General features: G+C 34.1%; 1 protein-coding gene across 1 annotated transcript in view; it reads right to left on the bottom strand.

Moving 5' to 3' along the window:
* Positions 1–15,718: 15,718 nt before the first annotated feature.
* LOC139693770 (venom dipeptidyl peptidase 4-like) overlaps positions 15,719–18,100 on the bottom strand; it is a 38,492-nt gene continuing 36,110 nt past the window's right edge. The window contains exons 15-16 of the mRNA XM_071592044.1: positions 17,837–18,048; positions 15,719–15,925 (exon numbers count right to left, since the gene is read on the bottom strand). Coding sequence (XP_071448145.1) covers positions 15,815–15,925; positions 17,837–18,048 — 323 coding nt within the window. The 3' untranslated portion in view covers positions 15,719–15,814. The remainder of the gene's footprint in view (positions 15,926–17,836; positions 18,049–18,100) is intronic.

Raw genomic sequence — 18,100 nt, 5'->3', positions numbered from 1 at the left:
ATCATCTTACTAGAAAACTGGGAGTTATCCAACTACAAAGCAGGTAATTGCTTTAAAAATAAAATGGTTTGCATGCAAAGAAGTTATATTCTGTGGGTAAATTATTATATTCAAACCACCGTGATTGCCTCACATAACTGAATATTTTGTCTTGTAAATTTGAAATGATTGCTGCAATTTTCCTCTTATGCAGAAATTGTTTATATTTTTCTATAATTATTACATCAAAACAGGGATGTATAAACTTTGTTAGGAGTAGAACTTTAATATTGTCTTTTAATTGCCGATTTTACTAATAGCTTGCATTTACCCATAAGTATTCAGTATGTTTTACTAAATTGTTTCAAACTGTGTTAGCAATCACATGCATTGTATGCTTCAATGCAATTTTCATTCTGATGAAAATGTATTTCTTGGATTCCTCTATTATTTTGTGTAATTTTTTACCCTCATTCCATTCCAAATAAATAAATTAATAAGCAGAATTGAATGGAATGAGTTTATCTTACTCCATGGGAATATGTTACTTTTAATTCACTAGGAAGTAAATCCAGATTAGTGCACCACTACTTACAACTAATGCTAATTATTCTTCCTAGAAACTTTCCTTCAGTAATAAAATATGACAAAGAAATAACTTCAGTCTGTTTTTAAATGGTACATAAAGGGAGGTACATAGTATCTTGGACCGGGAAAGCTTGTTTAAACAAATACCAAGATACCTTCCAAAGAAACTGCGGGAGATGCCACAACAGTAACTTTAAACGGAGTCATCCGCTAATGTGCATTTCAATGCAACAATTTCAGAGTGTAAAAATCATTCGCCTTATCCCAGTCAAGGCGAATGATTTTTACACTCTGAAATTGTTGTATCAAGATACCTGTCTACTTTGTGAGTTGGTTCATACCTATAATATGATAGGTGTTTGTGCTTGAAAATTCATTCATGGAATATGCTGTCAGAGATTCCTTCATGTGTGTTGACATAAAATAGATACTTGAATTACTAATCAGGAGTAATATTTTGAGGAATAAGAATTTGGGATTGAGGATACAGCATATTAACTTATTTCATCAGCTTATTGTCATTGTACGGTTGTAATACATTTAGTTGCAATTTTAAATTGCTGGCAATGAGTTCAGTTGTCAGGGTTCTGCATATTTATAATGATACCAATAAAGCATGAAGAAAGAATCAAAGACTTGGTGTTTCCAGAGCAAAGTCTTTGAATCTTTTTTTGTGCTTTACAAATGGATTTCCATTAAAAATCAGCTTCAACTGTCTCTCAAATAATACCAATACTTAAGAGTCACAAAAGTTATGCACATGGTAATTCCTGATTGTTTTATTTTTTTGCAAAACAGAGTGAAACTGGTACTATGACGGAACTGCTGATATCTCTAAATTTCTACCATCTTTGATTATGTTTCCAAAAATAGTATGACAAAAATATCATTTCAAAAAATTAGTGCAGTATTTTGTTGGCCCTTTGTGATTTCAGTCCTGAGAGAAAATGGACTAACCTTGCTTGCATTGAAATCGTCCACACCCAAGATGGATTTTTCATTTGAAAGAATATTCCTATACTTCAAATGTTGCCTTTGCTTTTTGATGCAATTCTATATAAAAATGTAATTTCCTTATTGCCTTGTGACATGGATGATGTTTGCAGAAGAAAATGGAAATGATCGGTCAAATATAATACTTAACCAAAGAGTACAAAATATTTTTGTTTCACAATTTCATATCACTCCACAAGCTATCCATGATATAAAAATGGTAATTATAAAATATGATTTATACGATGTAAAAATAGTGTCAGTGACACTATATAGTTACTTCAGTGGACAAAATCAATCCATGCCAGATGTCTTTGTGTTTTTCAATTGTAGGAAAATATCATTTCAACCAATGGCATTGATTGAAAGAAAGTTTTTCTATTGACAACTATCCATCAACTCGGATGGTCATGCATAAGACATTAACTTCACTTATCCATAATTCCTCCGTAGCATCAGAAATGGTATTAGTTGTTAATGATGCCATTTGCTTATGCTGACCACTCTTGTGTCATTTTTAGATACCATTGAAAGAATAGCATTGGGTGACATATGAGTTACTTAATAACCCTCATGCAAACATGTCGAGACTAACACAGCTCAAGAGTTTTTTAAGCTAAGGTGTCTTCAAAATGACGGAGCTGATATTGTTAAATGCTTTTTTATTATTATCTTCTGTGCATTCATGTGGTTGTCTCATTATTCAGAATGGTCAAACTCAAGTTCTCATTGAGTCTCGTTTGATTGTTGGGTAAACACTAATATCTTTGGAAAGTATAAAAAATGGCATAGTACACTTGCCGCAATAATTCATAACAGAATGGTAATTATAGTAATTTCGGGCACTTGGTATCTAGCTACAAAAATAAGAATTTTCGCCCAATAAATTTTGGTAACAGTATTACATTTTTGCACTATATTTCACTTTAATGGGTTAATTTATCTTAGAAGTATTATCCCATTTTATAGGCTTTGGATTTTTTTTTAATGTAACAGTGGTTAATTCAAATTCTGGAATCACCCCAAAGACATATCTTGGACAGCAATTAAAGATTTATTTTATTTGTATTTCCATCAAAAAATCAATTAGGGGCACCCTGTAATTTACAAAAGCTAATAATTTCTTATTTTTTGAACAGCCTGTGTAACATCATTCTGCCATAAGTTTTGTCAAAATAATGAACCCTTGTGCAGCTGGCGCCAGTCAACAACGGTGTAGTCACACTGTAACTACATAACATATTGGACTACATGAAATAAGAATCAATGCTGTCATTGCTCACAAAATCAGATTTAAACGAGTCATATATCATGGAAGAATTTCAACTGTTGCACTGGAGTGACATTTCATCTATTCAAGATATTTGATTTGCCTGTACTACTTACTTTTTTACACCAATAAAGTGACTTCTGTCGTGGTTGCATGAATTATTTTTATAACAGCCTCAGCATTTACTCTCAATTATAATTTTATTTATTTCCTGTGCATATACTTTGCAAATACGTTTATCTCAACAGACACTTCAATAATTTTTCCAAAGCTGGAGATGGGGGTTTGTAAGGTATTAGAATATTGCCTTGATTGGTTTGTTTACATTTTGGGATTGATAACTTGGGCAATCATCTGCCATGGCAAAAAAATGGAATTCATGTAATTTTGAAAAAATAATATATCTACACATGTTTTAAAATAATTTTGCTCAAATTGGACACTTTTGCATTTTTTAACGTAAAAGAATTCCTAAAGAACTACCGTTAAATCTAGCTAAACGTAGTTTCTCATCAGCGTTGAGAAGTAAGTAAATGAATATTAGGTCTCACATAGAATTATTCAACAGAAAAAGAAAAGTCCCTGTTTACATTTTAATGGTGAGGAAACAAAGAAATGAAAATGTTGTTAAAACCTAAAAAGCTACGAATTATATTATACGTATTTCATTAAAATCGTTCTTAAAATCAACATAAATATTTGAAATAGTTAACTACCATGTAATTTAAAAGAATAATTTCAAATTCTGCGATCAACGCGCTCGAAATGACGAACGAAGTTCGTTCGAGTCTACAGCACAGGGAGCACAAAATGCTGGAAAATCGAGATTTGTATCAGGCGAACATAATCCGCTAAGAGGTATCCTCGTAGAAGGCTCCACTTGACTCCTGATATTGCGGAAATTGCCTCACACCACTCCACCGGTCGCAGGTGGAGTGGTTTGAGGCTATTGGCCTATTGGTCCTTCACCATGTAGGTGGAAACTCGATCCTCCCCAGGGTAAAGCGGCCAATCATAATTTTTTCCGCTCCCCAAGATGGGGAGTGGGAGACATCGCCGGATTCGCTGATGCCCTTTTCTATTTTCTGTGAACTCCACCTCCCAGTTTTACTGCCAATGGGGAACTACCGAACGTGAGCGAAGGGGGAGAATTTACCTTCGGTGGAAGGAGTGCGATATAGTGGAACCTCCCACGATGATACCTCCTGGCATGTTATGTTCGCCGGATACCAAGTTTCTTAAACGCCGGACTTTTGGCGTTGTCGTCGAGCATCGTCATTGCGTTTTACTTCACATTTTCCGCATGATATGCAAATATTCCGGTACACTACATGATTGATTACATTTTTCTTAACATATATCATAGGTATACGTTATATTTCATGAAATAAAAAGGTATTACAACGCGATGATTGACGTCGAATAGAAATATTCTTTTTTCAGAGCTCAAAACATCATGCAAAAAAATTATTGCCATTGGCGTTTAAGTTTCGATTTAGCGATACATATTTAATGGTGTAACCATTACTAAAACTTTTCATTCATTTGAAATCATTCGCTTTCAGGAGATTTTGTAAATGAAACCTCCTTTAAAGCTTACAACACAATAAGAGTCCTAAAATAACGTATTTCATTAATATTACCTACATATAGATAGTATTTATACCTAACGAAAATATGGTCTTCAGGGTGACTTTGGTAGTCTCTGATAATGGTGATAATGATGGTGGTCTCTTGGTATGTTATTGGTCGCGCGCGTCCAAGTTAAAAATTATCGTTTAGATGAACAAAAGTCCGCAAGTTTTTGAGATGTGTATCCGGCGAACATAAAACGCTAGGAGGTATCCTCGTAGAAGGTTCCACTTGACTCCTGGTACTGCGGAAATTGCCTCATACCACTCCACCGGTCGCAGGTGGCTTATTGGTCATTCAGTTATGTAGGTGGATACTCGAGCCTTCCCAGGGTAAAGCGGCCAATCATAATTTTTTCGCTCTCCAGAATGGGGAGTGGGAGACATCACCGGATTCGCTGATGCCCTTTTATATTTTCTGTGAACTCCGCCTCCCAGTTTTCATTGCCAATGGGGTACTGCTGGGCGTGTGCTAGGGGGGAGAATTTTACCTGCGGTGGAAGGAGTACGAGTTAAGTGGAACCTCCTACCAGGATACCTCCTACGAGGATACCTCCTGACATGTTATGTTCGCCGGATACCAAGTTTCTGAACCGCCGGATTTTCAGTGTTGGTCGAACGTTAATATTTATCACCTGCTATGCAATTATTCCTTTACATTATATGATGGATTGTATTCTTCTTTTTATTTATCCCTGGTATACGAGATAATTCATGAAATAAAAATGTTACACAACTAAGTATTTAACAACTCATCTGTGAGACGTATCCCAAGCGCATACAGATTGGTTGTATTTCCAATATTTTTATATCATTGCTGCATTACATTGATTTGCCCTGCATTTTTTAATAATCACAATTTCAGATCATTCTGAAAATAATTGTAAGATTGACTGGCGTTGCCAAATAAATAATACTCTTTGGAATGGACCATTGGTGTGCTAGACGACCAATATTTGGCAAAATTTCTATTTAATTTATAGAGATTGAGTTGCAACAACAGATGGTCAATAGGTTAGTGTTTACACTTTTATCTAATTAAGATTTCATGCATCGATCGTGATCAATTTTCATTCGCACGCCTAATCGCTATTTGGCAGTTACTAGTTCGCTGTACTTTAAAAACCTGATATTTAACTCCCGACGAAAAGGTACAAACGATGAGAGCCAGATGAACTTATTTAAAATTGTTGTTCATTTTGTTTTTAATCAACATGCTTTTACATTGTCATTTGTTCGTAGTTTACTTTTGAATGCTTACTCACTAAATATCAGAGACAAAAAAGTTCATAGCATTTTGTGAATTCTGCTGCGTGGACTGCTTTTATGACTATTTGCTTATAATCGTTATTTCGAATCATGCAGAAGTATATACTTTCAAGAGTCGTAAAACTGTTTTAACCCGTCTTCGGGATATGATTGAGTTTGAAGTAATACCTTCTTTCTACATCATTAAAGGATTGATAACATCAACGCAGCTTTTGAAGGTTTGCTGTCGTTTTATTTTCTTACGTCTTTTGAAACGGATATTCTGCTTTTGTTGAAGATTCTTATTTAATGTGCAGTTAACCCAATGGTACTGCTGCGCAAATATTTATTCCTAACAAAAATACCCCACACTGGGAGTGCTGATGCATAATGAACTTTCCTATCTATATGCCTCTTGACTTCAAAGATTAGTTAGTGGTCATCTTGAGCTCAGTTTGTCTTACTTAATATTCCGAAAATATGGCAAAGTATTTTGTTCACAAAAAAATTCATGCAAGAATTTTTTTATTACATACGGTCTTGCTTAGTGCGATTGCTTTCTTATTTTAATAACCTTGGTATGCAACAATCAGCAGTGGGCTTTAAATTAAAATTAGTTCATGAAGCATGTATACATTTTATAAGGCAGCAATATTACATTAATTAGGCATAAAGAAACAATTGTTGCTGCCGCCGAGTAACTTTAATTTTGAAGCTTAATTGTCCCCTACAAATTCAGCTATTCTTATGCATTTTCTAAACACCTAAAAGATTGAATTTCTCTGACTTTCCAAATAAGAACACTTTTGTATACTTACCCTCTATGTAATAAGTATATTAATAATTGTGGAGTCATGCAATGATTTCTGTAAAATCAGAATCAGTGCACATTCATGATGAATTTCTAGCCTAATTACCTGCACATTGTTTAGGGACCGATCTAATCCAGCAGAAATTGCAAAACAAAATAGGACACAACTCCCATTCCTACCAACATTTTTCAATCTCATTCAGTCGCAGTTTCTTGCAGTACTCCTTAATACCCAAACACTTCATGAGAGTATTGTATACTGCCTACCAATTTTAAGTTTAAAAAAATACAGTTAGTTGTCACATTGTAGCTGGCAATTATACCCCACGTGGTTATGGTTGAAGAATAAATTCCCTAGTCTTCCATGTTGAAATATGAATAGCTGTCACAAAATTAAGTTACTGAAAATATTATTATTCAATAGTGCAAAGTTGAGGGACACCATGTGAAGTTTAACATATCACAGGTAATGAATGAAAAGCCTTATGTCATGAACACTAACTCACAATTCTGATTTGTCATTATCTGTTCAAGGAAGTTGTCTTTCTATGGGCTGTTTTGGGTTACGTTGAGCAGGCAAAACTGGAGGTGGTAAGTGAATATTTCCTTCAGACTATGGAATAGTAGTAAATCATGAGTAGATGATGACAGCATATCCCACGAGGTAAATACAACTGCATAATTTGAATAGGAATAATAACCTGACCTTAACAAAATAGTCCACCTGCATCCCTTCTCAGGAAGGTCGCATGCAGGGAAATCCTCTTGGCTCTTCAGAATACAAGAGGGGTAGGAAAATACAAACCCCTGGAAAAATATCGTGAATGACCAGAGGAGTCATTGATAGCATTCCACACCTGTAAAGGCTTCCAAGTAACGTTCTTCTCCCACAAATTTCTTGGCGAGATCTGGTGATCTCAATCATGTCCTCACCACATTATAATCTACAACACCCAAAATCCTAAATATAATTTACATTCCCCATACATTACAGTTTGTCCCAGTATTTTTTCATGCAGAAGACCAGGCCTTCCATGCAAAGAAGCATATTTCTACAGTTGATTATGCTTGCAAATTTCTCAGTTTGCCCTAGAGTGAATGCCGTATTTGATGGCTCGTAGGATGATGCACCCTCATTTCAGTAGGTTATACACAAGAGAAATATTTTTACAGCCTGCACTTAAGTGCGATATCTCACCAACTTAGGTTATAGTTCCTTCAGCACTTAAGTTTCAGAAAAGCCAAAAACCATCATCGATGTACTTACAGAAATAATTTCCACTTCCATTCTCCACTGTGTAATCTGGTACACTAAGCTTAAGTTGAATTGTGTAACTTAATTTCTTGCTGGATGTTGTAAAATTATAGTAAAACAAGTAATTCCACTCAACAGGATCTTCACAAAGTTTTGATCAGTTATTATTAAATGTGATCAAGTTTATTCGAGATCCTGCTAGCACATTTTTCGACATTACAGAAACAAGCAATAATATTCATGGCACATAATAGTGATGATCTCAATAATTACAATACCAGCAACAAATATAAGGTGTTGAATATTTTTCAGAGGTATCTCGATCCCTACTTGAGGTGCTTTGTGGAGGGTACTTTGAGTGAGTACGCCATCCGTCGGATGGGACGTTAAGCTGCGGACCCCTTGGTGCCTTTCGATTAAGAGTAGGCTAATGGTGATGCCGGGTTTCTCTCCACCCTTCATCCTTTCCTGTCCACCCCCTATGGCTCAAATGCTGTCGGTCAGTCGCCTCCCCTAAATGCTATTACTACAAATATAAGACGGATAATTTTTTAAATCATTATCCTGGAAAAAAGGTGCACCTTAAATGCCATCAAATACAGGAAGTAAAAGGCCTTTTCTTGCAAGAAAGAATTGGATAACTTAATGTATCTACTTATTTTTTAATATTTAAATCCAGAATCACCTACCTGAATTACAGATATTGTTAGCACTGCCCACCATAATGTAAACACTTGGTATAGTCTTATGAGACTACATACCTTAATTACTCCTAAAAGGATTGGGGAAAATTACCAGGCCAATCAGGAAATGAGAGAATTATGTGCAACACTGAAGTACTCAAATTTTTTCATGTTTACCTCAAGATTGAATAAGTATTAAGTAATTAAATCAGGAAAATGAACTTCATACTGAAATGGAAAGGTTTACAAAGATGATAATATCTATTAAGACAACCATTCCATTGTCCTAGAAAATATGCTTTCCAAATGTAACTAAAATCCATGCTACTTTTGATTACCCTAAGTAGTTTTATTATTCTTTTTATTTCTCTTTAATAATATATTTTGTATTTGTTTTTAGTTCAATAAGTTAAATAAAAAACATTAGGTCATTACAATAGATTACTAACAGTATATATCACAGGACCAAAATTTAAAAAAAATATCAAATTGGAACCAATTCATATAATAAAATTAGAAGAGAGTAAGTGAGAAGCAAAATTGAAATTGCAATGCAATACTTACAATGATTGGCGATGTGGGTTTATTGAATGTAACATTAAATTACAGAGGTTGGTATTAAACAATTAACCTTTGAGGAGAAGTCCCAGACCATTGTGGATACAGTAAGACATCATAAAACATGTTCACCATAAGGTCAAACAGATAAATTCAAGTTTTCTTAGGTCCCCGATACCAACCATAAACTGTTGTAGTTCATAGGTTATAATATTGATATAGTTACTTTTCTACTCATTACTGTAGGCTTTACAGTAAGTAAGAAGTACAATACAGATATTAAAACATCAGTACCCTAAATATTATGTCAAAAATATCATTTTAGAGCCCTAAGCCTTACAGTAATCCACTAAGCACAATGCAAAGTGTTAGACTTTTATTTACAGGAATAACCCTTTTACAAAAAGAAGGGCAAAAACATTTATTAGTTCCACAATTGTGAAAAACATTTACATGTGGATACAAATTACATAAAGCTGCATACTCTTTATTGAGAATTAAAATATAATTTAGAATTAAAGAATAATTTTGATATGCAATGCATGAAAGACATTTTCACATGGTACACAGGTATGCAAACATACCTAGTTATATTAATGAATGTAGGCAACATATCAATACTAAATAATATTTCAAATAAAAAATGGTAATAATATTAGAAATATAGTATTTGTTACAGGCCAGATGATGGTACCAAATGATAAATTTTAGTAGTAGTATTTAAGTAGACTTTGTGGTATCGATTAAGAAAATTTTCCCAATGGGCATTAGGAACAACTTATTGACATGTACTGATATCCACACAGCAATAATTAACATTCTAAAATTCTTCAGACATTTTTAATAAGATTTTTTTAATGGATCCTGGTGAAATAGAAAATGGGTCAATATAATCACAACTGTTGGCATCTCTCATAATCTGGCTTACAGGCGAGTAGTAAGTGTAATTTTGTGCATGCTTTCTAATTTCAAAGAGTGCTTCATACCTTGAGTTATGTGAAGGTCCTCAGAAAGATATTGCCCTTAGAATTTCTATGGAATCAATCTTGTTATGCAGTAATTAACAAAGACAAGTTATTTTAACAATTTTGCTACATTAATGCAAGGAGGGAAGATTTAGTTGAGGTAACATTTCATGATAACTTTAAAAATCTTTGTGAATATTGAATTTGAATGCAATTTTGTGCACAAATTTTCTGTGAACACATTCAATTGCTTGAATATGGAGTTTGTAGTTAGGTGACCAGACAGTAGAGCAGAATTCACAGAGTGACCTTACTATTAAGATGAACAGTACTTTAAATGGCTCTCTGTAGTTTAAGTTTTTACAGTATCGGAAGATAAATCTAAGCGATTTGTATGCCTTAGATGGAACATAGTTATAATGTTGATGAAATGTCAACTGTGAGTCAAATCTTACTCCAAGGTCTTTTATATTTGTTAATTGGGCTTAGTCTATTTTCATAATGCTGTGGACACTTTCTCGGCTGAATGTTACAGAATAGCATTTTTTAAATTGAAAGTTAAATAGTTATGCTCTTCATATACGCCTTTTTATGAACCCTCTTCATATATATGCCTTCTAATAAATCCTCTTCATATATGCCTTCTTAATAATCCTCTTCATATATGCCTTCTAATAAATCCTCTTCATATATGCCTTCTTGTAAACCCTCTTCATATATGCCTTCTAATAAATCCTCTTCATATATGCCTTCTTAATAATCCTCTTCATATATGCCTTCTAATAAATCCTCTTCATATATGCCTTCTTGTAAACCCTCTTCATATATGCCTTCTTGTAAATCCTCTTCATATATGCCTTCTTGTAAATCCTCTTCATATATGCCTTCTAATAAATCCTCTTCATATACGTTTTCTTATTAATCCTCTTCATATATGCCTTCTTATTAATCCTCTTCATATATGCCTTCTTTAAATTCTACTCCATGGGTGAATTAAAAACCTATGCTTTTTTTAAATCAAACTCCCTAATTACCCCTATTGAATTTCTCCCAGTTAACATTCATAATGATGCTGAATACCTATATACAAAGCCAAAGGTTAACTGAAAACTAATGTGAAATATTTTTCGAACAAAACCTAAATATCCATCACCATGATAAACGCACTAAGCTTGACATACACATTGAAGCAAGATCGTCAAATTTTAGTGGTGAGGGACTATACTATTCAGGAGCCAATGGTTTTGCCCAGCTCCCTAAAGATTTGAAAGAATCTCCTTAAAATACTTTCAAGTATAATCTTTAGGTACACCTGTGCATTATGGAAAGAAAGTCAACTATTTTTGCTAAATATCTCTATGTGAAATAAATAACCTTTTCTCATTCGATTTATACTAAGAAAAGTGATGCACATTTATGATGAAACGTTGCCGAACCGGCCAATGATGAATAAAGCATCATTAGCATTTTTTAAATATTTCTCTTCAACTGACAAATTCACGATATATTGTTTCCTTTTTATATGGCCCAGGAACTAATGTCATCTAAAGAACCAATATTAAATAAAAGATGCGGATTTTATTTTACTTATAGCTGAACTAGTTAAAACGAAATGAAAAATTACTCGTCTTTCCGATTATGACAGTACTGCTTTAATATTATCTGGAGCAAAATAATTTTCTACATTTTTTAATATTATAGTAAAATTAAACTGAACTCGAAGAAACCACCAACTAGAAATTAAAATTAGAAGACGTACAGAAAGGAAATTTGAAAATAATTAAGCACTCCTATCGCAAAAGTAGCCGGATGTTGTCGTTAACAGTGGTCTTCTTAAACCTTTATGCATCACTACCGTTTTGTACAATCAGCCTATGTTATATAAGTTGTCAACCGTAACAGAAGATCCGCTTCAAGAGATAAGAGACAAAAGAAATGAAACGTCGGCAAACCTTTTAACAGCTACTTCGATGTTAGCAATCCTTCGGTAATAACGAAAAAGAAATTATTACTTCAAAAACTTCCATGTCCCAAACACATGGATTAAAAAAGTTCGAAGAGTTTTACAGGTATTTACTTCTTCACGAATCGAATCAATGGTTATAATCATACAACTATTATCGATGCAATCCACGCAGTAGAATTTACAAAATTTGGTGCACTTTACCTCTCCGAAATCCATAGCGTATGATTTCATAAGGTAGTAAAAATAACGAACAAATGACAATATGACAGCGTGTTAAATCAAACGGAACACCCGGCAAAACGCTAGACATATTTGAAGCTAATTATCTGGCTCGGATCGTTTTTAATCTCATCGGGAGCTTAATCCTGTGTTCAGAAACGACACTACAGCTGCGTTAAAACTGGTTATACATTATGTCACATGCTTTTTGGATGCGATGAGACTTGTTAGGCATTAGGGACTAGAGTTGGGACTGCTAATATTTTTAATATAAGTAATATTTAATTCTAGTTATCAAGTAAGATCAGTAGCTAAATAAAGGAAATTTGCTTTGTTTTGAATATCATAGAACATAAGGTGATGAAAACCTATAATTAAATGCGGTAATTTTTTTACTCAGTGATGATCTATACAAAACTTACATCTATTGGATGCTGCTTTTGTCACTTACAAGAATTCCTTCATCGTGAGGAACAGGAGAAAAGCACCATGTTTCCATATTTGCAATTTATTACAATATCATGATTCCATTGCCATTAAGCATCTAATGATGCTGCATGGAAAAAGAACCATGGCAGTGTTGAATATTTTTCAGAGGTATCTCGGTCCCTACTTGAGGTGCTTTGTGGAGGGCACTTTGAGTGAGTACGCCGTCCGTCCGATTGGACGTTAAGCTGCAGACCCCTTGGCGCATTTCGTAAAGAGTAGGCTTATACCGATGCCGGGTTTCTCTCTACCCATCATCCTTTCCTGTCCATCCCCTATGGTGCAAATGACCTCAGCTGTCGGTCGCCTCCCCTAAACACTACTGCTACTAAAAATTAAAGAAAGGTACAATAACTCAGAAAATACTATGGTAGTAAGATAAAGAACTTGCATAACCACTCATAAGAACTCATATGTAAAGCAACAAGACTTAGTTAACTTTTTTATGAATAAAAATTGAGTTAAAGTAACATAGAGGAGGCAAACAACAGAAGTTAAGCTTTTTTTAATATCATAATCAATGTAAATGTTAAAAGTGAAATATATAACACTATTATTGCAGCAAGGTGGGGCACAATCAGTGATGCTTTCTAAAAGGTCATCATCACTTATTGTATATTGTGGGCGCATTCAATTAAATTATTTCATTCATGGAACAGTGATGAAAAACGTTTTTAGACCACAGCAATTTGTAATTTTCTTCCACCCACGAGTTTGGTACAACTTGCAGTCCTTAGTTGACTCAGATTTACAAACGAAGAGAGAGATAAAATAACCTCTCATAATAGTTCTGCTCTCCAGTTGAGAACTGGAATAATGTTTTAATACACACTATGCATGATCTTGGACCTACAGGTCTAATACAAAATATACCAGAGGTAGGGCCACCAACCTTGCATGAGAGGATGATTGTGGTGGGTTTTTTATGGGGTGTCTGAGAGAGGAGAGGTTAGCTAATGTCACTTCCAAATTAAAAGCACATATATATACTTTCTCAATTTTTCCACCATAGACAACATTTGAAAGGTAGTCCATCCCAGCTCCAAGATTTTGTAGAAGCCTTAATGTGAAGTCACACAAATAATTTCAGAAACATCCCAGTCCATCCATCTCATTTTTCTGATATTTTAAGCACCTATCTCTCGACTACAGAAATACTTTTTCATTTATTTTAGTCAATCTCCATGTGAAAATGTTTTACTTAAAACATTTTTGTGAACCTCAATTTCACTGGTGTTGTAGTGCAGGAAGGGCACTGTTGTCGATCCATTGTGATTGCCAGCATACTCTTTAAAAGGATAGAGACTACCTGACAGGAATGTTTAATTTAAATAAACACTTAAAATCCCTCCAATGTAATTACTACGAATGTTGCCACCCTGATGGTACAACCCAGCAAAACCAGTTGATCATGCATTAATTGTAACATTCCATGGCATCTTCTCCTTCGCTGAAGCCTAAAGGTTGCCCAAGGAAGCACATAAGACACCAAAACACTTCATAAATACTCTTCCACAACATAATTCATTTGAGTTATATATTTTTAACCACAAAAGAATTACTCATTAGGCAATATCAATGAGTAGATACCCAACGTACATTTGATTTTACCCTGGAAATATTTATGAAAATTAAAAAATATGGAAACCTAGGCCCATTAATCTCTGGAACTAAAACTTTTAACTGCCAGAGAAAGAGAGTTATCCTCCCTCAAATTTCATCCTGGCGTTAAAAAACCATAAAAACTTATTTTGAACCTGATGAGTAAAATGAGCAACAAGTCATTTTAAGTGCACTGGCTCCTTACATTTGGTGTAAAGCTCAGAAGAGTGACTGTAAGAAGAATAGAAAGCAAAAAAAAAGCCAGCATTACATAGTCAGCCAATGACTCATTGGGACTATAGATAGATGAACTAAGATGACTTTGGCCTAAAGAAGAGTGTTTTGAACACCTGCATTTAAGGCAAGAGTATGATTGATCAGAAAAATATTGATTTATCCCAATTGTCATTCTGTACTCCTGATGTATTATCCTGATTCATTCACTTCAGCTGCTACCACACTGCAATCCCCCAACACGATCAAGTGTTTTCTTTCAGGGACACACAATCATTAACCCCAGTTGATCAGATACACCATAAGTTTCCCCTCCCCATTACTGATAAAAAAACCATAAATGCAGTAATCAACCTGAAGGTCGGTTTGGTAGGTGATGATAGAGTTCACCCAGTACCAAACCCGAGAGTGAATGAAATTCACCCATCAGGGTAGGAGGGCCAGTTCCTTTCCCAGAGCTGGTTATGGTTTCCCAGGAAGATCTGGTACCAGAAAAATCACATAGCTTGAGTGGAGCTGCAGGTGCCCAGATAGGCTTGCCTGGGAATCATATTGCAACATCAACCACAATGGTTTTTAATCGCCAGAATTGGCTCTTCATATACCTATGATAATTTACAATTCTCCCAAATCTACATATAAACTCACTGGAGGACATTGGGACTATGGATTTAAGGCTTCTACAGAACCACTATATGCACAAAAGGTTTCCGCAGATTCAGCAAATTCTTTTTCACTCTAATTCCTTTAAGCATAAACTTTAGCTTAGAATGGCCAAGGCTGAAATAACAAAGGTTTTGAATTCATAGGGTGAATTCACTTTTAACAAGACTATTTACATTGCTTTTTTTCTTGAAAAAATTATTAAATCAAGATAAAACAGCATGGAAATCTGATTCATTTTTCAAGCTAATATTTACCTAAACAATTACATTTTTCAACTCATCTTTTTACAACTAAAGCACCAGCCTAATAGCCGGAACAATATTTTTCTGTGAACTTGTTCATGGAAGACACTACTGATTTCTCTTCGTCAGCCCTTCCCAATACTCTTAGCTCTAACACTGATTTTATAGACCTCTGACCTTTTCACAATAAATCCAGCCGTAACTAATTATTTTTATTACAAAATAAAAGTTGTTCAAGATCAGAACAAACATTTTGGATTTCTTGAGATTTTGCCTTGATTGCATGGAAGGGTTTTCAAATTCTTCCCAATTTCAAACAAAATTACAAAAAAAATATTTTATTGATCATTTCAACAATTTAAAAGTTTTCATTGCATATTTTATGCACAGTTTGTTACAAAAGTCGAAGATTTCTTGGTCAGGCTGTGCTGTTGGTGGGCAACATTAGGCACTGGTTGAGAAAATGTTCTATGGAATGGTACAAATGAAGGTGCACACCAGTCAGTCCATGTTCTTCATCTGGATAAGTCTGCAAAGAACAAAATTCATCATTTAAGTAGTGTGAATATAATAATAATATTTAACACAGTTTAAATACACTGCAGTATAAATGCACAATGGTAATAACTGCATTGTGTTTCGGTTGTTATATTAGCCAGGATGGGTCCAGTAGATATATCATCAAATCCAAAATTTTAATTTGGTTCTAGCCCCATTTAGTTTAATTTTTATTTCAATAATTTTCTTTAAATTGATTCCATTTTCAGATCTACTTGAATGATCATATTATCATTGAATTGAATTCTCAAACATTATGCTAAATCCAAATCCTCATAACAGAAGCAACTAATAAGATAATATTAAAACTATCAATTATACCAACTTAATTGTTCTTAAAAAGGACCTCTGATTTTGGCTGAATGGGGATACTTTTTTTGAAGTATTTCAATTGTCAATGATAAAGAGATGGGGATAAAGAGGGGTGAAATGAGGGATGGTAGAGGATTAAATAGGGAAATAATGAATAATATGGTTTGATTATTCAATACACCCTTCAATGATAATTGATGCCTGCAGCATCAAAATTAAAATAATACAGAATTTATTGGATGAGTTTTTGAATGAATGTCCAATATTAGCACATCTTTGAAAATTCTTTATGCGAGGAGCATAACAAGTTTTGATCTCTGGCATTAGCAAAACACCTTGTAGACCTTAAATTAAAGGGATCTTTCATAAAGTAAGATTACATTTCATATACTACAAAGATTCTTTCCTCATACTTCCATAGATTTCATTATCACAATACTCCCAGGAACTCCTCATGGATATGGCAGGCATAATATTGTTTTCATGATTACGCAAAATATTTTAAGATTGTAAAATTGTTGAGAAAAATCAAATTTTCCCAAATGATGAAATCTAATATTCATAATGTGTATCAGCATAGCATATCACCAAAATTATATGATACTCAATCTTAATATTCTCCTTTACACTTTAAGCACTCACCGCAATAGGGCCTATATGGTGGGGAAATGGTGTCAGGACAGGATGATGACAATCATGTGTAGATGGTTTTTTCTAATTTCACTCTTGGCAATTTATTTTAGCATTGTGCATTGGGCAGAAAGTTAACACTATGGAACCATATTTCTCTGGCTGAATGAGGTGAAATAATTATTTCCACCATACTTTGCCATAAGAAAGGTGTCAGTTGGCTTAATTTGTCAGACAATCTAGTTTTACCTTCACTATGTTCATTAACTTGACTTGAAAATACTTTTCAGATAATCTCTGGCCACCTCATGTTTTTTATCCGTAGAGAAAGTGTTAACACCACCTAGTAATATTTAGATCTCATGAACACTTAGTGTCTCTTGCCAAAGAGTCCCTAAGACTTCCCATGCATTATACTTTTTCTTTCTAAAACAATTGCTTTGTATTTGCTGATCAAACTTGAATCCAAAGAGAAGAATAGATGACAAATAATGGGTCAAGTTAGACTATTTACTGCACTCATGACTCTGTAGAAATCAAAATGAAATGATTCAAAAGTTTCAATTATATAGCATCCAAAAATATGGATAAATGCATTACCTCGAATGACCTGCTGAGATAAAATACATTCTCAAAGTGTGCAACCGCTATGGATCAATTTGGCTTTGGAAAACAATCCTAAATACTAAAAACGTAACTGGGAGAAGGATGATCTTATCAAACTTTCAAGTTTTTTAAATGCATAGTACAAAGTGCTCATGATCATTAGTAACAATAACACAAACAATACCATTGTTTTAGAATTACATTTTTCTATCTTGTTTCCTCTACAAACATACAAAGATATTTCATTGGCAGATAGTGAATAACTGCATTACCCACCATGTACATGGTAAATTGAGTCTCAGACAAATAACAAAGAGCTTTATTAAACACTTACCAGTTGCTGGAAAAGAATGTCTCTCGTTTCTAAGACTCGGGATAGCATCATAGATTGCTGAAAGTGGACGTTGTCATCAAGAGTTCCATGAACCAACAAGTATTCTTTCCCTCTTATTTTTGTGGCTAAATGGTTTAAGTTGCTCTTAGCATAACCCTGAATGTTATCTTCCAAAGTCGGGAGCCCCATGTACCGCTCAGTATATATTGTATCTGAAGATGAAAATAAATAGCACAGCATTAAAACTAATGGGTAAAGAATTGA

The sequence above is a fragment of the Hetaerina americana genome, unplaced genomic scaffold (assembly GCF_022747635.1).
Source record: "Hetaerina americana unplaced genomic scaffold, ioHetAmer1.1.p SCAF_1, whole genome shotgun sequence".
Taxonomy (NCBI): Eukaryota; Metazoa; Arthropoda; class Insecta; order Odonata; family Calopterygidae; genus Hetaerina; species Hetaerina americana.
This window is presented reverse-complemented; position numbering and strand designations above follow the sequence as displayed.